The 25209-nt window shown below is 36.5% G+C and overlaps 1 protein-coding gene across 3 annotated transcripts in view; it reads left to right on the forward strand.

The window, feature by feature from the left end:
• SYCP1 (synaptonemal complex protein 1) overlaps positions 1-25209 on the forward strand; it is a gene marked incomplete at both ends in the record, with an annotated part of 173016 nt that overhangs the window by 114212 nt on the left and 33595 nt on the right. For 2 of the 3 annotated variants that reach the window (XM_082615943.1, XM_082615944.1), the window contains 4 exons: positions 19271-19387; positions 19816-19926; positions 21074-21166; positions 21691-21765. In XM_082615943.1, the coding sequence (XP_082472069.1) occupies positions 19271-19387; positions 19816-19926; positions 21074-21166; positions 21691-21765 (396 nt within the window). The remainder of the gene's footprint in view (positions 1-19270; positions 19388-19815; positions 19927-21073; positions 21167-21690; positions 21766-25209) is intronic. The other variant, XM_082615945.1, reaches the window with a different exon arrangement.

Here is a 25209-nt window from a genome sequence, read left to right on the forward strand (position 1 = left end):
CATCTGTTTGTGTTATCTTTGATTTCTTTCATCAGCATCTTATAGCTTTCAGAGTACAGGTCTTTTGCCTCCTTAGGTAGGTTTATTCCTAGGTATTGTATTCTTTTTGATGCGATGGTAAATGGGATTGTTTCCTCAATTTCTTTTTCTGATCTTTTGTTGTTAGTGTATAGGAATGCAACATTTCTGTGTATTAATTTATTTGTATAGGAATGCAACATTTCTGTGTATTAATTTAGTATCCTGCAACTTTGCCAAATTCATTGATGAGCTATAGTAGTTTTCTGGAAGCATCTTTAGGATTTTCTGTGTATGGTATCATGGCATCTGCAAACAGTGACAGTTTTACTTTTTCCTTTGCAATATGGATTCCCTTTATTTCTTTTTCTTCTCTGTTTTCCATGGCTAGGATTTCCAAAACTACGTTGGATAAAAGTGGCAAGAGTGGACATCCTTGTCTTGTTCCTGATCTTAGAGGAAATGCTTTCAGTTTTTTTTTTTTTACATCTTTATTGGACTATAATTGCTTTACAATGGTGTGTTAGTTTCTGCTTTATAACAAAGTGAATCAGCTATACATATACATACGTTCCCATATCTCTTCCCTCTTGTGTCTCCCTCCCTCCCACCCTCCCTATCCCACCCCTCTAGGTGGTCACAAAGCACCGAGCTGATCTCCCTGTGCTATGCGGCTACTTCCCATCAGCTATGACCTACTAGAGAATGGACTTGAGGATATGGGGAGGGGGAAGGGTAAGCTGTGACAAAGTGAGAGAGTGGCATGGACATATATACACTGCTTTCAGTTTTTCACCATTGAGAATAAGGGTTTCTGTGGGTTTGTCATATATGGCCTTTATTATGTTGAGGTAGGTTCCCTCTATGCCAACTTTCTGGAGAGCTTTTATCATAAATGGGTGTTGAATTTTGTCAAAAGCTTTTCCTGCATCTACTGAGATGATCATATGGTTTTTATTCTTGTTTGTTAATGTGGTGTGTCCCACTGATTTGCATATATTGAAAAATCCTGCATCCCTGGGATAAATCCCACTTGATCATGGTGTATGATACTTTTAACGTATTGTTTGTTGGATTCAGTTTGCTAGTATTTTGTTGAGGATTTTTGTGTCTCTGTTCATCCGTGTGTAATTTTCTTTTCTTGTGGTGTCTTTGTCTGGTTTTCGTATCAGGGTGATGGCGGCCTCATAAAATGAGCTTAGGAGTGTTTCTTTCTCTGCAATTTTTTTGAAGAGTTTCAGAAGGATAGGTATTAACTCTTCTCTAAATGTTTGATACAATTTGCCTGTGAAGCCATCTGGTTCTGGACTTCTGTTTGTTGGAAATTTTAAAATCACAGTTTCAATTTCAATACTTGTGATTGGTCTGTTCATGTTTTCTATTTCTTCCTGGTTCAGTCTTGGGAGATTGTAACCTTCTAAGAATTTGTCCATTTCTTCTAGGTTGTCCATCTTATTGGTGTGTAGTTGCTTGTAGTAATGTCCTAATTTTATTGATTTGAGCCCTTTCCCTTTTTTTCTTGATGAATCTGGCTAAAGGTTTATCAATTTTATTTATCTTTTCAAGGAACCAGCTTTTAGTTTCATTGATCTTGTTTTCTTTGTCTCTATTTCATTTATTTCTGTTCTGATCTTTATGATTTTTTTCCTTCTACTAACTTTGGGCTTTGTTTGTTTTTCTTTCTCTAGTTGCTTTAAGTGTAAGGTTAAGTTGTTTATTTGATATTTTTCTTGTTTCCTAAGGTAATATTGTATTGCTGTAAACTTTCCTCTTAGGACTGCCTTTCCTGTGTCCTGTAGATTTTAGATTGTCATGTTTCATTGTCATTTTTCTCTAGGTATTTTTTGATTTCCTCTTTGATTTCTTCAGTGATCCATTGGTTGTTTAGTAACATATTGTTCAGCCTCCTCGTGTTTGTGTTTTTTACAGTTTTTTCCTGTAATTTCTTTCTTTTATTTTTATATTTAATAAATTTACTTATTTATTTATTTACTTATTTTATTTTTGGCTGCTTTGGCTTCTCATTGCTGCTCACAGGCTTTCTTTTAGGTTTGGTGAGCGGGGGCTACTCTGTTGCGGTGCGTGGGCTTCTCATTGTGGTGGCTTCTCTTTGTTGTGGAGCACAGGCTCTAAGTGTGTGGGCTCAGTAGTTGTGGTACGTGGGCTCTAGAGTGCAGGCTTCAGTAGTTGTGGTGCACGGGCTTAGTTGCTCCGCGGCATGTGGGATCTTCCCAGACCAGGGCTCAAACCCATGTCCCCTGCACTGGCAGGTGGATTCTTAACCACTGCACCACCAGGGAAGCCCCTCCTGTAATTTATTTCTGATTTCAGAGCGTTGTGATTGGAGAAGATGCTTGATATGATTTCCATTGTCTTAAATTCACCAAGGCTTGATTTGTGGTCCAAGATGTGATCTATCCTAGAGAACATTTTGTGTGCATTTGAGAAGAAAGTGTATTCTGATGCTTTTGGCTAGAATGTTTTATAAATATCAGTTAAGTCTGAATGGTCTAATGTGTCATTTAAGGCCTGTGGTTCCTTATTGATTTTCTGTCTGGATGATCTGTCCATTGGTATAAGTGGGGTGTTAAAGTCCCCCACTTTTATTGTGTTACTGTCAATTTCCCCTTTTATGGTTGTTAGCATTTGCCTTATATATTGAGGTGCTCCTATGTTGGGTGCATATATTTTTATAATTGTTATATCTTCTGGGATTTTTCCCTTGATCGTTATGTAGTGTTCTTCCTTATCCCTTGTAACAGTCTTTATTTTTTTATTTTTTAACATCTTTATTGAAGTATAATTGCTTTACAGTGTTGTCTTAGTTTCTGCTGTATAACAAAGTGAGTCAGCTATATGCATACGTATATCCCCATAACCTCTCACTCATGTGTCTCCCTGTTATCCCACCCCTCTAGGTGGTTGCAAAGCACCGAACTAATCTTCCTCTGCCATGCAGCTGCTTCCCACTAGCTATCTGTTCTACATTTGGTAGTGTACATGTGTCAGTGCTACTCTCTCACTTTGTCCCAGCTTACCCATTCCCCTCCCCGTGTTGTCAAGTCCATTCTCTACGTCTGTGTCCTTATTCCTGTCCTGCCCCTAGTTCATCAGAACCATTTTGTTTTTTAGATTCCATATCTATGTGTTAGCATACGGTATTTGTTTTTCTCTTTCTGATTTACTTCACTCTGTATGACAGACTCTGGGTCCATCCACCTCACTACAAATAACTCAATTTCATTTCTTGTTATGGCTGAGTAATATTCCACTGTATCTATGTGCCACATCTTCTTTATCCATTCATCTGTTGATGGACACTTCGGTTGCTTCCATGTCCTGGCTATTGTAAATATTGCTGCAGTGAACATTGTGGTACATGACTCTTTTTGAATTATGGTTTTCTCAGGGTATATGCCCAGCAGTGGGATTGCTGGGTCACATGGTAGTTGTATTTTTAGTTTTTTAAGGAACCTCCATACTGTTCTCCATAGTGGCTGTATCAATTTACATTCCTACCAACAGTGCAAGAGGGTTCCTTTTTCTTCACACCCTCTCCAGCACTTATTGTTTGTAGATTTTTTGAAGATGGCCATTCTGACTGGTGTGAGGTGATACCTCATTGTAGTTTTTTTTTTTTTTTTTTTTTTTTTTTTCCGTACGCGGGCCTCTCACTGTTGTGGCCTCTCCCGTTGAGGAGCACAGGCTCCGGATGCGCAGGCTCAGCGGCCATGGCTCACGGGCCCAGCCACTCTGCGGCATATGGGATCCTCCCAGACCGGGGCACGAACCCGTATCCCCTGCATCGGCAGGCGGACTCTCAACCACTGCGCCACCAGGGAGGCCCCTCATTGTAGTTTTGATTTACATTTCTCTAATGATTAGTGATGTTGACCATCTTTTCATGTGTTTTTTGGCCATCTGTATATCTCCTTTGGTGAAATGTCTATTTAGGTCTTCTGCCCATTTTTGGATTGGGTTGTTTGCTTTTTTTATATTGAGCTGCATGAGGTGCTTTTATATTTTTGAGATTAATCCTTTGTCAGTTGCTTCATTTGCAAATCTTTTCTCCCATTCTGAGGGTTGTCTTTTCGTCTATATTTATGGTTTCCTTTGCTGTGCAAATGCTTTTAAGTTTCATTAGGTCCCATTTGTTCATATTTCCATTTCTCTAGGAGGTGGGTCAAAATGGATCTTGCTGTGATTTATGTCATAGAGTATTCTGCCTATGTTTTCCTCTAAGAGTTTTATATTGTCTGCCCTTACATTTAGGTCTTCAATCCATTTTGAGTTTAATTTTGTGTATGGTGTTAGGAAGGGTTCTAATTTCATTCTTTTACATGTAGCTGTCCAGTTTTCCCAGCGCCACTTATTGAAGAGGCTGTCTTTTCTCCATTGTATACTCTTGCCTCCTTTATCAAATATAAGTTGACCATATGTACATGGGTTTATCTCTGGGCTTTCTCTCCTGTTCCATTGATCTGTATTTCTGTTTTTGTGCCAGTACCGTATTGTCTTCGTTACTTAGCTTTGTAGTATAGTCTGAAATCCGGGAGCCTAATTCCTCCAGCACCATTTTTCTTTCTCAAGATTGTTTGGCTATTTGGGGTCTTTTGTGTTTCCATACAAATTGTGCAATTTTTTGTTCTAGTTCTGTGAAAAATGCCATTGGTAGTTTGATAGGGATTGCATTGAATGTGTAAATTGCTTTGGGTAGTATAGTCATTTTCACAATGTTGATTCTTCCAATCTGGGAACATAGTATATCTCTCCATCTGTTGGTATCATCTTGAATTTCTTTCATCTGTGTCTTATAGTTTTCTACATACAGGTCTTTTGCCTCCTTAGGTAGGTTTATGCCTAGGTATTTTATTCTTTTTGTTGCAATGGTAAATGGCAGTGTTTCATTGATTTCTCTTTCAGACTTTTCATCACTAGTGTAAAGGAATGCAGGAGATTTCTGTGCAGTAATTTTGTATCCTGCTACTCTACCAAATTCATTGATTACCTCTAGTAGTATTCAGGTAGCATCTTTAGGATTCTCTATGTATAGTATCATGTCATCTGCAAACAGTGACAGTTTCACTTCTTCTTTTCCAATTTGTATTCCTTTTATTTCTTTTTCTTCTCTGATTGCTGTGGCTGAAACTTCCAAAACTATGTTGAATAATAGTGGCAAGAGTGGGCAACCTTGTCTTCTTCCTGATATTAGAGGAAACGGTTTCAGGTTTTCACCATTGAGGACCATGTTGGCTGTGGGTTTGTCATATATGACCTTTATTATGTTGATGTAGGGTTCCTCTATGCCTACTTTCTGGAGAGCTTTTATCATAAATTGGTGCTGAATTTTGTCAAAAGCTTTTTCTGCATCTATTGAGATTATCATATGGTTTTTATCCTTCAGTTTGTTAATGTGTATCACATTGATTTGCATATATTGAGGAATCTTTGCATTCTTGGGATAAACTCTAGTTGATCATGGTGTATGGTCATTTTAAGTATTGTTGGATTCTGTTTACTAGTATTTTGTTGAGGATTTTGACATCTATGTTCATCAGTGAATTTGGCCTGTAGTTTTCTTTCTTTGTGACATCTTTGTCTGGTTTTGGTATCAGGGTTATGGTGGCCTTGTAGAATGAGTTTGGGAGTGTTCCTCCCTCTGCTGTATTTTGGAAGAGTTTGAGAAGGGTAGGTTTTAGCTCTTCTATAAATGTTTGATAGAATTCGCCTGTGAAACCATCTGGTCCTGGGCTTCTGTTTTTTGGAAGATTTTTAATCACAATCTCCATTTCAGTGCTTGTGATTGATCTGTTTATATTTTTTACTTCTTCCTGGTTCAGTCTCAGAAGGTTGTGCTTTTCTAAGAATTTGTCCGTTTCTTACAGGTTGTCCATTTTATTGCCCTATAGTTGCATGTAGTAATCTCTCGTGATCCTTTGTATTTTTTCAGTGTCAATTGTTACTTCTCCTTTTTCATTTCTAATTCTGTTGATTTGACTCTTCTCCCTTTTTTTCTTGGTGAGTCTGGCTAATGGTTTCTCAATTTTGTTTATCTTCTCAAAGAACCAGCTTTTAGTTTTATTGATCTTATCTATTTGCTTCATTTCTTTTTCATTTATTTCTGATCTGATCTTTATGATTTCTTTCCTTCTGCTAACTTTGGGGGTTTTTTTTCTTCTTTCTCTAATTGCTTTAGGTGTAAGGTTAGGTTTTATTTGAGATGTTTCTTGTTTCTTGAGGTAGGATTGTATTGCTATAAACTTCCCTCTTAGAACTGCTTTTGCTGCATCCCATAGGTTTTGGGTCGTAGTGTTTTCATTGTCATTTGTTTCTAGGTATTTTTTTATTTCCTCTTTGATTTCTTCAGTGATCTCTTGGTTATTTAGTACTGTATTGTTTATCCTCCATATGTTTGTAGTTTTTACAGATTTTTTTCCTGTAATTGATATCTAGTCTCATAGCCTTGTGGTTGGAAAAGATACTTGATATGATTTCAATTTTCTTAAAATTTCCAGGGCTTGATTTGTGACCCAAGATATGATCTATACTGCAGAATTGTTCCATGAGCACTTGAGAAAAATGTGTATTCTGTTGTTTTTAGGTGGAATGTCGTATAAATATCAATTAAATCCATCTTGTTTAATGTATCATTTAAAGCTTGTGTTACCTTATTCATTTTCATTTTGGATGATCTGTCCATTGGTGAAAGTGGGGTGTTAAAGTCCCCTACTATCATTGTGTTACTGTCGATTTCCCCTTTAATGGCTGTTAGCATTTGCCTTATGTATTGAGGTGCTCCTATCTTGGGTGCATAAATATTTACAATTGTTGTATCTTGTTGGATTTATCCCTTGGTTATTATGTAGTGTCCTTCTTTTTCTCTTGTAATAGTCATTATTTTAGAGTCTATTTTGTCTGATATGAGTGCTGCTACTCCAGATTTCTTTTGATTTCCATTTTTATGGAATACCTTTTTCCATCTCCTTGCTTTCAGTCTGTATGTGTCCGTAGATCTGAAGTGGGTCTCTTCTAGCATATATATGGGTCTTTTTTTTTATTCTTTCAGCCAGTCTGCCTCTTTTGGTTGGAGCATTTAATCTATTTACAGTTAAGGTAATTGTCGGTATGTATGTTCTTATTGCCATTTTCTTAATTGTTTTGGATTTGTTTTTGTAGGTGATTTTTCTTCCCTTCCTCTTTTGTTCTCTTCTCTTGTGATTTGATGACTATCTTTTAGTGTTGTGTTTGGGTTGCTTTTTCTTCTTTGTGTGTGATTCTATTGTTTTTTGTTTGCAGTTCCCATGAGGTTTTGATATAGCAATCTTTATATGTACAAGGTTGGTTTAAGTTGCTGGTATCTTAATTTCAAATGCATTTCCCATTTCCTGCTTTTGTACTCTCCTCATGGTTGCTGGTTTTGATATATTTGTATGTAGATGAATTTTTACTTTTACTGTATGTTTGCCTTTACCAGTGAGTTTTCCCATTTGTGATTTTCTTGTTTCTAGTTGTGGCCTCTTTATTTCCCCCCACCTAGAGAAGTTCTTTTAGCATTTTTTGTAAGGCTGGTTTGGTAGTGCTGAATTCTCTTAGCTTTTGCTTATCTTTAAAGCTTTTGATTTCTCTCTGGAATCTGAATGAGAGCCTTGCTGGGTAAAGTATTCTTGGTTGTAGGTCTTTCCCTTTCATCACTTTAAATATATTCTGCCACTCCCTTCTGGCCTACAGAGTTGCTGCTGAAAAATCAACTGATAGCCTTATGGGTTTTCCCTTGTATATTATTTGTCACTTTTTCCTTGTTGCTTTTAATAATTTTTTCTTGGTATTTAATTTTTTTCAGTCTGATTAATATGTGTTTTGGCATGTTCCTCCTTGGGTTTATCCTATATGGGACTCTCTGTGCTTCCTGGCCTTGAGTGAGTGTTTCCTTTCTCATATTAGGGAAATTTTTGACTATAATTTCTTCAAATATTTTCTCAGGCCCTTTCTCTTCTCTTCTCCTTCTGGGACCTGTATAATGCAAATTTGGTACATTTAATGTTGTCCCAGAGGTCTCTGAGACTGTCCTCATTTCTTTTAACTCTTTTTTCTTTATTCTGTTCTGTGGCAGTGATTTCCACCATTCTGTATTCAAGCTCACTTGTTCATTCTTCTGCCTCAGTTATTCTGCTATTGATTCCTTCTAGTGTATTTTTCATTTCATTTGTTGTATTGTTCATCTCTGTTCTTTAAATCTTGTAGCTCTTTGTTAAACATTTCTTTTTTTTTTTTTTTTTGGCGGTACGCGGGCCTCTCACTGTTGTGGCCTCTCCCGTTGCAGAGCACAGGCTCCGGACGCACAGGCTCAGCGGCCATGGCTCATGGGCCTAGCCGCTCTGCGGCATGTGGGATCTTCCCGGACCGGGGCATGCATCCGTGTCCCCTGCATCGGCAGGCAGACTCTCAACCACTGCGCCACTAGGGAAGCATTAAACATTTCTTGTATCTTCTTGGTCTGTGCCTCCATTCTTTTTCTGAGATTTTGGATCATCTTTAGTATTGTTACTCTGAATTCTTTTTTGGGTAGGTTGCCTATGTCCTCTTCATTTAGTTGTTCTTGTGGGTTTTTATCTTTTTCCTTCATCTGAAACATATTTCTCTGTCATCTCATTTTGTCTAACTTTCTGTGTTTGTGGTCTCCTTTCCGCAGGCTGCGGGATCATAGTTCCTCTTGCTTCTGGTGTCTGCCCCTTGGTGGGAGAGTTTGGTCTGGGGCCTTGTGGAGGCTTCCTGGTGGGAGGGACTGGTGCCTGCCTTCTGGTGGGTGGAGCTGGGTCTTGTCTGTCTGGTGGGCAGGACTGTGTCAAGAGTTATGTTTTGAGGTGGCTGTGAGCTCAGTACTCCTTTAGGCAGCCTGTCTACTGATGGGTGGGGTTGTATTCCTGTCCTGCTGGTTGTTTGGCCTGAGATGTTCCAGCGCTGGAGCCTGAATGCCGTTTGTGGGGCTGGGTCTTGGTGCTGAAATTGGAACCTCCAGGAGTGCTTATGCGGATCAGTATTCCCTAAGGCCTCCGCAACCAGCGTCCTTGCTTCCACAGTGAGCTACAGCCGACCCGTGCCTCCCTAGGAGACCTCCCAAGACCCCTAGGTAGGTGTAGCCCAGGTTCCTTTGGAGATACTGCTTTGTGCTGGGTCCCCGTGCATATGAGACCCTGTGTGCGTTCTCTAAGAATGGAGTCTCTGTATCCCTCAACTCTGTTGGGCTCCCGCACTCAAGCCCCACTGGCCTTCAAAGCCAAATGCTCTGGTGGTTCTTTCTCCCGATGCCAGAACCTCACACTGTGTTGGAGGGCTGTTTTTATGTGGGAACGTCCTTCTGTAGTCTCTGTGTGTTTAATATTTTTTGGTTTGAGGGCTGTTTTTAGTACAGATGTCTGTCACCTGTTTCCTAGTGTATGCTGGCCGTTATCCCCTTGATAGGAAGTTGTGGTGACCAGAGCCTGCACTGGATATTGAGTGAGGCCTCCTCTTTGCTCTGTGATTGTCACAGCCCTGTCAGGGGCAGGGTTTGCTCCCCGGTTCTTGGAGTAGAGGCCCCCAGATCTGTTTTGGAGCTGTATTTCTGATCTGCAGTGCTAGGTAGGCAGGATTGGAGCATTCCCACTGGGAGAGACGCCACTAAATATTACTCCTCTGAAACTCTTCACCTATGAGTGTGCTCTGTTGTGTCACGTTTTACCCATTGTGTGGGCTCACAAAGTACATTTTTGTTGGCAGTGCTCATGGCCCACCTTAACTGTGGGTATGCCAGCAATTGATTGGCCCTGGTGTCTCTTAGGCGTTGTTTTCACCAGGCCACCACCACAGACCTACTGAAGTCAGGTCCAAGGACTGCAGTAATCATGTACCTGGACCCACTGTTGGAGCTATGGAGGCTGCTCAGACTCTGGCCTAGCCTAACTCCTGAGTGTATGTGCCCACAAACCCTCCACTTGCTAAATCTAGACCTGTCTCATCTTTGGGAGCACTCATTGTCCGTTCAAATGTTCCACAGGTGCTGAATTTACAAAGCTGGCAGCAGGGGTGTAAATCTGTGGTTTGCACAGCCTCAAGGAGAGATGTCAGCTCTTCTTCCTTAGTCACACAACCCCTGGGGCTCAGCTTTGGTTTCAGCTCTACATCTGCATGTGGGTCACCCACCGGTGTCTGCTCCCGAGGTTGCCCCAGAGTACATGAGCCTGCCCTGGTGAGAGGGGCCTGGGGCAGCGATTTGGGTATGTGAGCCCACCCAGACAGGTTGGGGGGAGCTGAGGTGGTGACCAGGGCATGCAAGTCTGCTCAGGAGGGAGCTCCTCCTAATGCCCACTGAGGCAAGGGCCGGCACGTGGGGAAAGAGGCTGCAATGACAGCCCCGCCCTTCATGTGCCACTCAACAATGATGCTTTGCTCCTTTGGTGCCCCAGGCTTTTTCCACGAGTGTTCCCAGTTGCGGAGCTCCTCACTCCCGTCCCTTCAGGCTGTCTCCTCGCAGCCAACAGCAGACCTCTCCCTGGGTCTGCTCTCCAAACCCCATGTTCCAGCACCCAGCCCCCACCTGCAGTGGCAGACACATGTCTCAGGCTGGGGCGTGCAGGGCTGTGGCATGGACCATCTATATATGTCTCACTCTGTCCTGCCTGCCACAGACTGGTTGCTGTACTCTCCTTCGAGCCCCTGAAGTTCCCCTTCTGTCTCAGCTTATCTCCCCACTGCTGAGGGGGCTTCCCTGGGTGCAGGAACCTCTCCTCTTCTTCAGCTCCCCACCAGGGGCACTGGTCCCATCCCACTTCCTCTTTTTTCTCTTTCTTTCATCCTACTGAGTTATGCAGGAATCTTTCTTGTCCTTTTAGGTATCCAAGGTCCTCTGCTAGTGTTTAGCAGGTGCTCTGTGAGAATTGTTCCATTTGTGGATGTATTTGTTGGGAGAGGTGAACTCCATGTCCTCCTACTCTGCAATCTCGACTCCTCCCCACCTCATTGTGGTTCTGATTTGCATTTCCCTGATGATTAGTAATGTTAAGCATCTTTTCATCTGCCTGTTGGCCTTCTGCATGTCTGTTTTGGAAAAATGTCTATTCAGGTCTTCTGCCCTTTTTTTAATTGAGTTGCTTGTTTTTTTTGATGTTGAGTTGTATGAGTTCTTTATATATTTTGGATGTTAATCTCTTATCAGATATAGTGTTAGAAATATTTTTTCCCATTCAGTAGAGTGCTTTTTCATTTTGTTCATAGTTTCCTTCTCTATGCAAAAGTTTTTATTTTGATTCCCATTTGTTTAATTTTTGCTTTTGTTACCCTTGCCTGAGAAGACATATCCAAAAAAAAATATTGATAAGATCAATGTCAAAGAGCATACAGCCTATGTTTTCTCCTAGGAGGTTTATGGTTTCTCATCTTGCATTTAAGTCTTTAATCTATTTTGTTTATTTTTGTATATGGTGTGAGAAAGTAGTCCACTTTGATTCTTTTGCATGTAGCTGTCCAGTTTTCTCGACACAATTTATGAAGAGGCTGTCTTTTCCTCATTGTGTGTTCTTCTTTTGTTGTAGATTAATTGACCATATAAGCATAGGTTTATTTCTGGACTCTCTATTCTGTTCCATTGATCTATGTGTCTGTTTTTGTGCCAGCTCCTTTGATTACTGCGGCTTTGTAGTACGGTGTTGAAGTCAGGGAGTGTGATACCTCCTGCTTTGCTGTTCTTTCTCAAGATTATTTTAGCTATCTGGGATCTTTCATGTTTCCATACAAATTTTAAAATTATTTGTTGTAGTTTGGTGAAAAATGCCATTGGTATTTTTATAGGGATTGCACTGAATCTGTAGATTGCCTTGGGTAGTATGGTCATTTTAACCGTATTAATTCTTCCAATCCCTGAGCTTAGTATATTTTCCCGTATTTTTTTGTGGCGCCTTCAGTTTCTTTCATCTGTGTCTTATAGTTTTCTGAGCACAGGTCTTTACCTCTTTATTTAGATTATTCTTAGTTATTTTATTCTTTTTTTTGCAATTTTAAATGGGATTTAAAAAAATTTTTCTTTCTGCCTGTTCATTGTTAGTGTTTAGACATGCAACAGATATCTGTATGTTCATTTTGTATCCTACTATTTCTTTCAATTTTAGTAAATAGTATTTTGGGGGGATTTTGCCCTGTTAAACTACATTTTCTACATTTTGAAAATTGTAGCATCTATAGTATTGTCCTCTTTTCAATCCTGATGTTGGTTATTTATGCCTTTTGTTATTCTTGATCAGTCTTACCAGGCATTTATCAATTTTGGAAGTTTTAAAAAAACACAACTTTGGATTTTTGATCTTCTCTGTAGGGTGCTTGTTTTTGTTTCATTAATTTATGTTCTTTATTATTTTCTCCTCCTTTTATTGTTTTTTCATTATGTTCTTTTTCCAATTTGATATTAATTCTTTGATAATTAATTTTCATTCTTTCCAGTGAACACATTTTAAGGCAATGTATTTCCTTCTAAGTTTGTTGTAGTTGTGTCTCATAGGTTTAAATATATATTAAATTAGTACTGTTTCATTCAATACCTTCCTATATTTCTCAGTTTCTGAGCTTAATGGCATGTTATGCTTTTGGAATTGATTTCTATCATAAGCACATTGTCATTAGAGAACACACTCTGGTATGACTTCAGTACTTTGGAATTTATTGACATTTGCTTGATGGCCCAATATAGGGTTACTTTTTATAAACACACCCATATACGTGAAAATAATGTGTATTCTACAGTTGTTGGGTGAAGTGTTCCATTTGGTCAAGATTTCATATTCTTTAAACTTCTGCATATTTATTGATTCTATATCTTTACTTCTATTTTCTTTGTGTTTTATTACTTGAATGCGATTGATGCGTTAAAAAATCTCACTTGATGACTGTGGATTTCTATTCTTCCTTGCAGTTCTGTCAATTTTTCTTTTAATACCATGTTATTAGGTACATACTATAATATATGTAATTTTTTATACAATGTGGAACTTTATATGTATACTTAATCTATATTCTATATAGATTCTTTATACTCTATACATAATAGAACTTTTTTCCACTTTAGACACTCACTTTATCTATGTAATAGTATTTTGTTGCCTTAGAGAATAATTCTTCTTTTTTATTGTTATAACTACACCAGTTTTCTTCTTAGTGTTTAGTGTTTGCAGGGGGTTATTTATTTATTTAAAGTTTTTATTGGAGTATAGTTGATTTACAATGTTGTGTTAAGCATGGTATTTTTAACAACATATTTACTACTGTGCTTTCTATATCTTTGTTTTAGATGAGTCTCTTATGAACAACATACAGCTGGAGTTCATAATTTTTGTCCTTTTTACTGGTACATTTTAGCTTCAGAATACATAATCTCCTTTCTCTCTCATGTCTAACTTATATGCTATCATACTCTTATTATTGTCACATATTTTAATGAATTTGTTTTTATAAGGGTTTTGTATTGCCCAGGAGGAAGGAAAGAATAGAGTGAATTGGGGAGAGGCAACAAATACTAAGAATGTTTAGAATTGATGAAATACACTAATTCATAGATATAGGAAGACTGATGGATACCTAGAAGGAAAAATTAGAATAAATCCAGAACTAGACTTAGTATAGTAAAACTATAGAATGTTAGACACACATAGGTCTTAAAAGTAGCTAGAGAGAAATGAGAGATCACCAATGAAAGAATGACAAGAGATTTACCGTGGACATCTCAGCAAGCAACAGTGGAAGTTAGAAATCAGTGAGACAATATTCTCAAGTACAGAGAAAAGATCAACCTTGAATTACATCCACAACATATCTCTCTTTTATGTTGGAGAAATAAGGACATTTTTAGATCAAAAAGTGAAGGAAACATATTTTTCAAGAACATTCAGATAGTTAACAAAAATGATCATGTATAGGGCCACAGAATTCAAAGGCTTGAAATCATACAGAATATGTCCTCTAACCACAATTCTATTAATCTAGAAATTATAACGTGTTTTTTAATGAAGGTCTGAAGTTAATACCTTTATTATGAACATTATTATGCCAATATATTTGAAAGATATAAAAAATATAAAGTGAAGTAGATTAACCAAAACAATCTCAAAACAAATAATTAACCTGAATAGTCTGATTAAGGAGACTGGATCAGCAGTTTAAAATCTTTCAACAAACAAACTTCAGAGTCAGATGGTTTTAGATTGGAGTTGCATTTGTAGAAAATCTATAAGAATCTCCAGATGAGTTAATAAAGTATTGAGTCATTTAGTAAGGTTGATAGCTATATAATCATTACACAGAAAAAAATACTAGTCTTAAACATCTGCAACAAGCTATTAGAAAATGTAATTTTAACAATATACTATTTATGTGAAAATGCTGGTTCTCTCCAAACTGATATACACATTCACACACTTGCTGGGAGTTTAAATTGGTACATGTACTTTGGAAAACAGTGTTGTTATCTTGTAAAGTTGAACATGCAACCTGCAATTTCAGGTCTGGATATAGAGAAATTTATACATTTGTACCAGGAGACAGTGTTTTTGAGAACAGTCACACCATTATCGTACGTATTATCTCCAAGTTGAATACAATTCATTGTCTGTGAACAGTTGAGTACATAAATAAACCATGGTATATTCATACAATGGAACATTACTCTGCAGAGAAAATGAAGGAACTATACACACATAAATATGTAAAACCTACTGCTGAGTGAAAATGTAAGACAGAAAAATATACATACTAAGAAAACATTTATATAGAGTCTGAAACAAAAAACTCTGAAATACTGATATATCATTATGCAGTAAAGCTATAAAAAAGGGGAAGGGACTCATGAATATTAAATTAAGAATCTTTGTTACACTTGAGGGGGCAGAAGGGGAAACTAATGAACAGAGGCATTCAGAAGACTTTATCAACATTGATAATATTCAGTGTTTTAAAGTTGGTGGTTGTGGGACTTCCCTGATGGTCCAGTGGCTAAAACTCTGTGCTCCCAATGTAGGGGGGCCGGGTTTGATTCCTAGTCAGGAAACTAGATCCCACATGCCACAACTAAGAGTTTGCATGCTACAACTAAAGATCCTGCATGCTGCAACTAAAGGACCCATGTGCCACAACTAAAGGTTCCTCACGCCTCAACTAAAAGATCTCGCATGCAACAATGAAGATCCCACATGCTGCAACTAAGACCCGGCGCAGCCAAATAAATAAATAAATAAATATTAAGAAAAATAAAGTTAGTGGTTCTTTCATGGGTACAGAATACAGTCTGTTTCATTATTAAATTACTCATGCCTCCCTTCCCCAATTCCTGTCACTGTCCTCTACCCCCTCCTCAATTCTAATTCAGTCCTAATGCCATAAGTGATTCTGGAGAGTGGGTGCTAATTAAAGGTCCTCTTTTTTTAATATTTATTTTATTATTTATTTATTTTATTTTTGCTGTATCAGGTCTCAGCTGCAGCACACGGGATCTATTGTTGAAGTGCGCAGGCTCTAGAGCACGTGGGCTCTGTAGTTGCACTATGTGGGCTCTCCAGTTGTGGCCTGTGTGCTCAATAGTTGCAGTGCACAGGCTTAGTCACCCTGAGGCATGTGAGATCTTAGTTCTCTGACCAGGGATCGAACCCACGTCCCCTGCACTGGTAGGCGTCACTAATACTGAGTATGCTTTTTAATGGAATCCATTTTAACTGTTTTTCTTTAGTTGCTTGTGTTTTTAGCATCATATCTAAGGACACATTGCCAAATCTATTGTCATGAATTTTAACTCCTATTTTCTTCTAAGAGTTTTTGGTTTTAGCTATTACATTTAGATCTTTAATCTGTTTTGAGTTATTTTTGTAATGTGATATGAGGTAAGAGTCCAACTTCATTCTTTTCCATGTGCTTATTATTTGTCTTAACAACATTTGTTAGAAACTGTTCTTTCTCCATTGAATTATTTTTCATTCTTATTGTTAGATGCTATTCTTTCTCCATTGAATTGTCTTGTCATTCTAAGTTGACCATAGTTGTATGGCTTTATTTCTGGACTTCCTATTCTATTCCATTGATCCATATGTTTACCTTATGTCAGTACCACGCTGTTTTGATTATTGTATCTTTGTAGTGAGTTTTAAAATTGGGGATTATGTGTCCTCCAACATTGTTCTTTTTCAAGATTGTTTTGGCTATCCAGAGTCCCTGGGAATTCCTTGTAAACTTTAGGATCAATTTGTTCCGACAAAACGCAGTTGGAATTTAGGTAGAGATTGCAATGAATCTTTTCACTCTATTAATAATGTTCAAGGGGACACTATCAAAGGATGAAAGGACACTATCAAGGGAGTGAAAAGACAAGCCAAAGAATTGGAAAAAATATTTGCAAATCATTATTTGGTAATGATCTAATATCCAGAATATGTAAAGAATACTTACAATTCAGCAACAAAAGCCAGTCACTGAAGAACAAATACTGCACGATACCTAAAATAGTCAAACACATAAAAGCAGAAATTAGAAAAGTAAATACCAGGGACTCAGTGGGAGGGGGAAATAGGGAGTTCTTCAATTTGCTTAGGTTTCAGTTATGCAAGATAAAGTAGTTCTAGGGATCTGCTGTACTACATAGTGCCTGTAGTCAACAATTCTGTATTGTTTACTTAAAGCAGTCTACAGATTCAGTGCAATCCCTATCAAATTACCAATGGCATTTTTCACAGAAATAGAACAAAATTTTTTGTAATTTGTATGGAAACAAAGGACCCCGAATAGCCAAAGCAATCTTGAGAAAGAAAACTGGAGCTGGAGGAATCAGACTGCCTGACTTCAGACTATACTACAAAACTACAGTAACCAAGACAGTATGGTGCTGGCACAAACACAGTAATATAGATAAATGGAACAGGATAGAAAGCCCAGAGATAAACCCACACACCTGTGGTCAACTAATCTATGAAAAAGGAGGCAAGAATATACAATGGAGAAAAGACAGTCTCTTCAATAAGTGGTGCTGGGAAAACTGGACAGCTACATGTAAAACAATGAAATTAGAACACTCCCTAACACCATACACAAAATTAAACTCAAAAGGGATTAAAGACCTAAATGTAAGGCCAGACACTATCAAACTCTTAGAGGAAAACATAGGCAGAACACTCTTTGACATAAATCACAGCAAGATCTTTTTGGATGCACCTTCTAGAATAATGAAAATTAAAACAAAAATAAACAAATGGGACCTAGTTAAACTTAAAAGCTTTTGCACAGCAAAGGAAACCATAAACAAGACCAAAAGACAACCCTCAGAGTGGGAGAAAATATTTGCAAATGAAGCAACTGACAAGGGATTAATCTCCAAAATATACAAATAGCTCATGCAGCTCAATATCCAGACATACAACCCAATCAAGAGTGGGCAGAAGACCTAAATAGGCTTTTCTCCAAAAAAAACATACAGATGGCCAAGAGGCACATGAAAAGCTGCTCAACATCACTAATTATTAGAGAGAAATGCAAATCAAAACCACCATGAGGTATCACCTCACACTAGTCAGAATGTCCATCATCAAAAAATCTACAAACAATAGATGCTGAAGAGGGTGTGGAGAAAAGGGAACCCTTTTACACCGTTGGTTGGAATGTAAATTGATACAGCCACTATGGAGAACAGTATGGAGGTTCCTTAAAAAACTAAAATTACAACTACCATATGACCCAGAAATCCCAGTACTGGGCATATACCAGAGAAAACCATAATTCCAAAAGATGCATGCACCCCAGTGTACATTGCAGCACTATTTACAATAGCCATGTTGTGGAAGCAACCTAAGTGTCCATCAATAGAGGAATGGATAAAGAAGATGTGGTACAATGGAATATTACTCAGCCATAAAAAGGAATGAAGTTGTGCCATTCGTAGAGACATGGATGGACCTAGAAACTGTCATACAGGGTGAAGTAAGTTAGAAAGAGAAAAACAAATGTTGTATATTAACGCATGTATGTGGAATTTAGAAAAATGGTGCAGATGAACCTATTTGCAAACCAGAAATAGAGACACAGTTGTAGAGAACAAATGTATGGACACTAAGAGAGGAGTGGGATGGATTGGGAGATTGGGACTGATGTATGTACACTACTATGTATGAAGTAGTTGGCTGGTGAGTACCTACTGTATAGCACGGGGGGAAAAAAGAAGGTACAATCTGTTTGCAGGGCATATATTAAGTTGGCCTTAAAAATACATTCCAGTATACATTACGTGCAGACAAGTACTGTTTGATTCCACTTATACGAGGTACCTAGAATAGTCAAATTCATAGAGTCAGAAAGTACATTGGTAGATGCCAGGAGCTGGTGGGTAGAGGGGGTGGGGAGGGAGAATGGGGAGTTAATGTTTAAAGGGGTCAGAGTTTCAGTGTAGGAAGGTGAAATATTCGGGAGATGGATGATGGTGAGAGTTGCACAACAATATGAATGTACTTAGTGCCATTGAACCATACAGTTAAATATGGTTAAAATAGTATGTTTTATATCATGTGACTTTTACCACAATAAAAAACATTTAAAAAATGTATCAGGGTTAGGAGGATAGGAAGAAATAGGCATCAGTTAAAAAGAACCTGAACACTATCTATTAGAAGGAATAAATATGCACAAAATTAAAAAAAATATTTGTTAAGAGAGTAGTCTCATGTAAGTGTTCTTATGACAAGAAAAAACGGGACAGAAGGAAACTTTTGAAGGTGATGGATATGTCTGTTACCTTGATTTTGGCGATGATTTCATGGGTGTATGCATTTGTCTAATATCATCACACTGTATACATTAAATGTGTGTAGTTTTTTTGCATATGTTATACCTCAGTAAAGCTTTTTTTTAAAATGCTTTTTCTTTGAATTGCATGTGTGTTCTGTCCAAATGGAATAGTTACTTATTGTAATAAAACAGCAAACTGAGACTAAATAAATATTGTTGAAAAATTCATTAAAAATAAAAATATGGCTACTTTTAAAATATTACTTGTCAAGACTAAATATGTATTTTAGGGAAAAAGATAGATATTGTGAAAAATAAAGCACATCTCACCATATGAAAACTGTAAGTAAAATGATCCAACTATAATATCTATGAATAAATCATCTTTTAAGAGTCACAAAACCACAAAATGAATACAGAATATTTTCAAGTAATCCACAGAATTTATTAATGTTCATGCTGTTTTCTTTATTCAAAGGTCAATAAATTAGAGTTAGAACTAGAAGGTGCCAAACAAAAATTTAAAGAAATGACTGACAGTTATCAGAAAGAAATTGAGGACAAAAAGCTATTAGAAGAAAATCTTTTGGGAGAGGTAGGAAAAACTAAATATGTTTGAGAAGTTGTTATACTAAAACCCTATATTTGTATGTTTGCATTTTAAGAGAAAAGTAATAATTCTTACTTTTAATATTATGATTCTTTAGAAGATTTAATAAATTTATACTAGGGATAATTAATTAGTTTTTTTAATAGAAGCTAAAAATATCATTGTTATTCTAAGTATTTGAGTATTGGGTAGTATATAATCATTTTGAAAAGATTAAATGATCTTTACAGTGTTATACTGTCATCTCACTTAGTAGAAGACCCTAACTAAAATAAACCAAAACAATAATGTATTTTCTACTTGGCTTTCCTAATTTCCTGGTGTTTGATTTCTGCATTTTAACTTAAATTTAACATTTAAGTTAAATTTGTATCTTGTGCATTAATTTTAAAAAGCTTTAAATTATTTGATAGGTTGAGAAAGCAAAAGTAATAGCTGATGACGCAGTAAAATTACAGAAAGAAATTGATATACGATGTCAACATAAAATAGCTGAAATGGTAGCACTTATGGAAAAACATAAGGTAATTTTTTTCCTGTTGTGTAATGAAAATTATTAATTGGAGCCATATTTATGCATAAAAATGGTAAAATATAGCATTCTGATTTGTCAGAGAAAATTATTGTCTATGCAACAATAACTAATTATAGCTAGAATACTCTTGATCTCTCATTTCTCTAAGTTCAAGTCTTAACCACATGAAGCTGAGCCTGGGTGTCACTTCCTTGAGGAAGTCTCTCCTTATTGTCTTGATGGATAAACGTAATCACTCTTTTCCTCAATTTTCATAGTAGTCTCTTATAGACTTTTCCACCTTGTATTTATTTAAATACATACCCAGGATATGTATTTAAATAAATATAATATAACTATAAATATGATATTTTTATTCTCTACCTGTGTCTAACACATACTAGGCTAACCAATAATAAATAGATGAAAGACAGTGTTTGTTGTGTTTGTGAGTGTGCTCTATTTTTTATTGTTGTTTGAAAGTAATCATTCCCTTAGGGAATTAAGCCCTATACTCTTCAAGATTTGGAGAGGAAGTGGGCTATACCTATCAATTAATCTTTATAAGTTGTTGCTAGGATATTATTATGAAGTAACCAATGAGGATTTAAAAAAATCTTTTAAGTAATATTGCGAACTCATAGATTTAAGCATATTTGGTATGTCTTAATCCAGTACAGTTTTGATCCTTTTTGACACTTAAATTGTCCCAACTTTGGCCAGTGGGAGCCTCTTCGAATTGGTTGGCAGGTCCCTTTGATTTGACCCTAATAATCTGTGACAGCTTTCTTGCTTTCTGTCATAACAAAATGTTCAAGACTAATTTTGTATTCCCTGCACAAGATCTGGAATCAGCCGTTTTTCGAAGAGGTCCTGTGTTTCTAGCCTTTTTATAAATTATGAAATTCAGTGTCTCTAATTTTAAAAATTATTTCTTGCTCTTGGGTTATTTCCAAGACAGTTATCTATGTTTCATTGTTTTCATTGTTAGAATTAAAAAATGTAGTTGAGAAAATTAAAAAATAGCTCAAATATGTATTACTGAATTCATAAACATCATTTTTTATAAATATTAAATGCATAAGGATACCAGTCATATTAAAATGTAATCTTTTGGGCTTCTAATATACCTAAAATGGTTTCTCTTTTTAATATAGCACCAATATGATAAAATTGTTGAAGAAAGAGACTCAGAATTAGGACTTTATAAGAGCAAAGAACAAGAACAGTCATCAGTGAAAGCATCTTTGGTGAGAACAAATAGCAGTAGAAGCCAATTTTCATGTCAGCATGGCTGGTAGTAAAGAATAATAAATAAAACCATAATTTTGTACTATACAATCCAATAATCATAAATCTGAAAGGGATGTTACAGATCTTATAGGTAGGTGGTTTTCTAATCTTATTTTTGAAATGGTAAAACGAACTCTGTTTTTCAAATGAAAAGTTATAAACTCCAGTTACGAATAAGTTTTGAGCTCTGATTGAGGTTGGGAAAGGAGGAGTGAGATAGATTGGGAGAGAATGAGAAGGAGAGATATACATAGTGTTAAACATTTCTTTAGAGCAAACTATACAAAATTTGTCTAAATGAAATCTTTAGTTATATTCAACTAGGAACCTTCATATCAGTAGGGTTTTAAACAGTATATATTTCATGAGTGAATTTATTTCTCTATAAAACTAAATTTTTTTTTGAAACACTAGTTTGCTTTTTTATTGTCTTAAGAAATACATGGATGCACTTATAAGCTTCATGTTCCTTTTTCTTTAGGAGACTGAACTATCCAATCTCAAGAATGAACTTTGTTCTGCTAAGAAACAACTTGAAATAGAAAGAGAAGAAAAAGTAGGTTTTATGGCATTATAGATAAAGTAAATAATTTTAAGTTTTAGGTGTAACTTAAGTTTTTATAAACATGTCATATTAGAAAATAATAGGTGTGACCAGTGGTAGCTGGTCTGGAGCTGGGGGTGGGGATGGTGGTGCTATCAATGACAGTTTTCAGTGCCAATGAGGAAGCAACATCATAACCAGACCCATCAAGTGAAATATTTAGCTGTGCTCTGTCTTACATTGGTTGATTCCTGTCAGTTTTCCAAGCCTGTACCTCTGGCTTTCCCATCAGCTTTGTGAGCAACCTGTACCCTTCTAATACATTCCTTTTATGCTTATGGTAACCAGAATTGGCAACCAAGAACACTGACTAGTGTAGCACTTTTGTCTAGGAAGTTTCAAGGGAAGTTCTTTTGATATAGTTTATAAAGTAGTTATAGCATAAGTGGGGCTATTTTGATATGTTACAAAGCCTGGATTAATTTTACGACATAACTCGTGTACATTTATATTAGTCACCCAAAATCCAAAGAGAAATAAGACAAGTTTCCCTCTAATAATCCTATTGCACATTTAATAGACTATAGTATAGTATAAATATAACTTTTGTACGTACTGGGAAACTAAAAAAATTCATGTGACTCACTTTAGCATGGTGGTCTGGAACCAAACTCGCAATGTCTCCGTGGTATCCCTGTACTTTAAAACTACTTATAGCAGCCAATAAAGATTTTTGCTACTCCCAATGGAAAATTATTCAGTATATTCATAATAAAGATTTACCAGAAAAAAAAGAAAATAATAGGATAAATTTGAGTAAATTAAAAATATAATTTTCCCCATTAGCTTTTTTTCAGAAGCATCTAGCATATTCCCTTGTTTAAATATTGAAGACATATAAATATAAGTATACTTTAAGAGTAGGAGAGCTTTCAGGTATAAATATTTGAGAAATATTATTTCATATATTATGAAGTACTTATGTATTTGGATGTGTTTTTTAGCTATTGATCATGTTTCAGAAAAAAAATAATGCCTTATATTTGTATAGTGTTTTGGAATTGACAAAGTGAATTGACTCGCACTTTAAAATGACAAATACTTTTTTTTTCTTTCTGTATGACAGCTCACTGTGCTGAGTATACTACTTATATATAATTTAATCTTTATCAGTTCTATAAACAATACTTATTATTATCTCCATTTTTACAGAGGTTAGCTTATTTATTCAGGATCACATAATAAAAAAAATAGAATGGCTTAGAATTCAAATCTAGGTTTATTTTGCATGATTCCAAATCCTGCTCCCTAATCACTCTGCAACATGCCTAGGTAACATGCAATTTCAAACCTCTATGCATTTGTTCACTTTGTTTCCTGCATTTAATTTCTTTCTTCTTTTCTCCACCTATGGAAAACTTCACATATCTTTTATCTTGCAAACGTGAGCTGACTGTATATAAGTATTCTCATAGTATTTTGCTCTTATATTAAAATAGTTATGTCACTGTGCCCCATTATATTTCAAGTTCCTCAAGGGCTGGGGTTATGTCTATTTATCTTTGTCTTTCCTTTATTTGAGCATAGTGCTTTGAAATTTTTCTGTTTTCGACAAATGTTTGTCAAAGAAATGACTAAGTGGCTTTCACTTCACCTGCAATTGTAGCATGCATATTTACCTTTATCCTACTGTTTTAGTAAAAGAGGAATAATACTTCCTTGTATTAAACCACTCCTAATGTTCTTTCTTCCAGGTTCTTTTCCCAATTTTATTGAGATATAATTGACAGCACTGTATAAGTTTAAGGTATACAGCATGATTTGACTTACATACGTTGTAAAATGATAACCACAATAAGTTTAGTTAACATCCATCATGTCATATAGATTAAGAAAAAGAAAGACAAAGAAAAAAAAGGTTTTTTCTTTGTGATGAGAACTCTTAGGATTTACTCTCTTAACAACTTTCAAATGTACCATACAGTAGTGTTAATGATAGTCATCATGTTATACATTACATCCCTAGTACTTGTCTTATAACTGGATGTTTGTGCCTTTTGACCACTTTCATCCAGTTCCCCATCTCTCCAAACCCTGCATCTTGTAACCATAAATCTAATCCCCTTCTCTGTGAATTTAGTTGTGTTTTGTTTGTTTGTTAAGATTCCACATATAAGTGATATCATATAGTATTTGTCTTTCTCTATTTCAGTTAGCATAATGCTCTCAAGGTCTAACCATGTTGTTACAAATGAAAGGATTTCCTTCTTTTTACGCCTGAATAATACTCCATTGTATATACATACTGCACTTTCTCTATCCATTCTTTGTCTATGGACACTCAGGTTGTTTCCATGTATTGGATGTTGTGAATAATGCTACATGGGAGTGCAGATATCTCTTCAACATAATAATTTCATTTCCTTTGGATGTAGTCTCAGAAGTAGAATTGCTGACTTGTATGATAGTTCCATTTTTAATTTTTTTGAAGAATATTTATACTGTTTTCTGTAGGGACTGAACCAATTTACATTCCCATCTGTAGTGCACAAGGGTTCTTTTTTTCTCTGCATCGATGCCAGCATTTATCTCTTGTTTTATTTGATAATAGCCATTCCAACAAACATGATGTAATATATCTCATAGTACTTTTTCTTTCTTTTTTTTTTTTGCGGTACACGGGCCTCTCACTGTTGTGGCCTCTCCCGTTGCGGAGCACAGGCTCCGGACACGCAGGCCCAGCGGCCATGGCTCACGGGCCCAGCTGCTCCACGGCATGTGGGATCCTCCCGGACCGGGGCACGAACCCGTGTCCCCTGCACTGACAGGCGGACTCTCAACCACTGTGCCACCAGGGAAGCCCATCTCATAGTACTTTTGATTTGCAGTTCCCTGATGATTAGTGATGTTGAATACCTTTTCATTTACTTGCTGGCCATTTATATATCTTCTTTGGAAAAATGTCTACTCAGATCCTTTGCCAATTTTTAAATTGGTTTGGCTTTTTGCTATTGAATTGTATGAGTCCTTTATATGTTTTTGACATTAACCATTTATCACATATATGGTTTGCAAATATTTGGCAGTGTTTTGCATAGTTGGGGAAGCTATGTGCTTACTTTCATGGTCTCACTTTTCCCCATGGGAAAAATTGCTGACTTAACAGGTTCTCTCTGGGAACTGTGCTGTACTGTCTTGGGAGAGGGGGTGATGTGGGTAAAATGAAACCATTCTTCTTATCTTCTTCAGTGTGTTCAATCTGGGATTTTTTTTTTTTTTTTTTTTTTGCTCTAATGCTGTGCTGGAAGTTCTCTTTTGCACTCCAGAACTTCCACAGAGGTATTCTGATCTATGGATGATTGCCAAAATCTGTCTTCTTGATGGGGAGGATGGTAAAAATGCCTATTCTTCCATTTTGCTGAAATCACTCTCTCCTTTTTCCTAATGTAAGCATCT

Source organism: Mesoplodon mirus (genome assembly GCF_964341445.2).
Source record: "Mesoplodon mirus genome assembly, chromosome: 3".
Lineage (NCBI taxonomy): Eukaryota > Metazoa > Chordata > Mammalia > Artiodactyla > Ziphiidae > Mesoplodon > Mesoplodon mirus.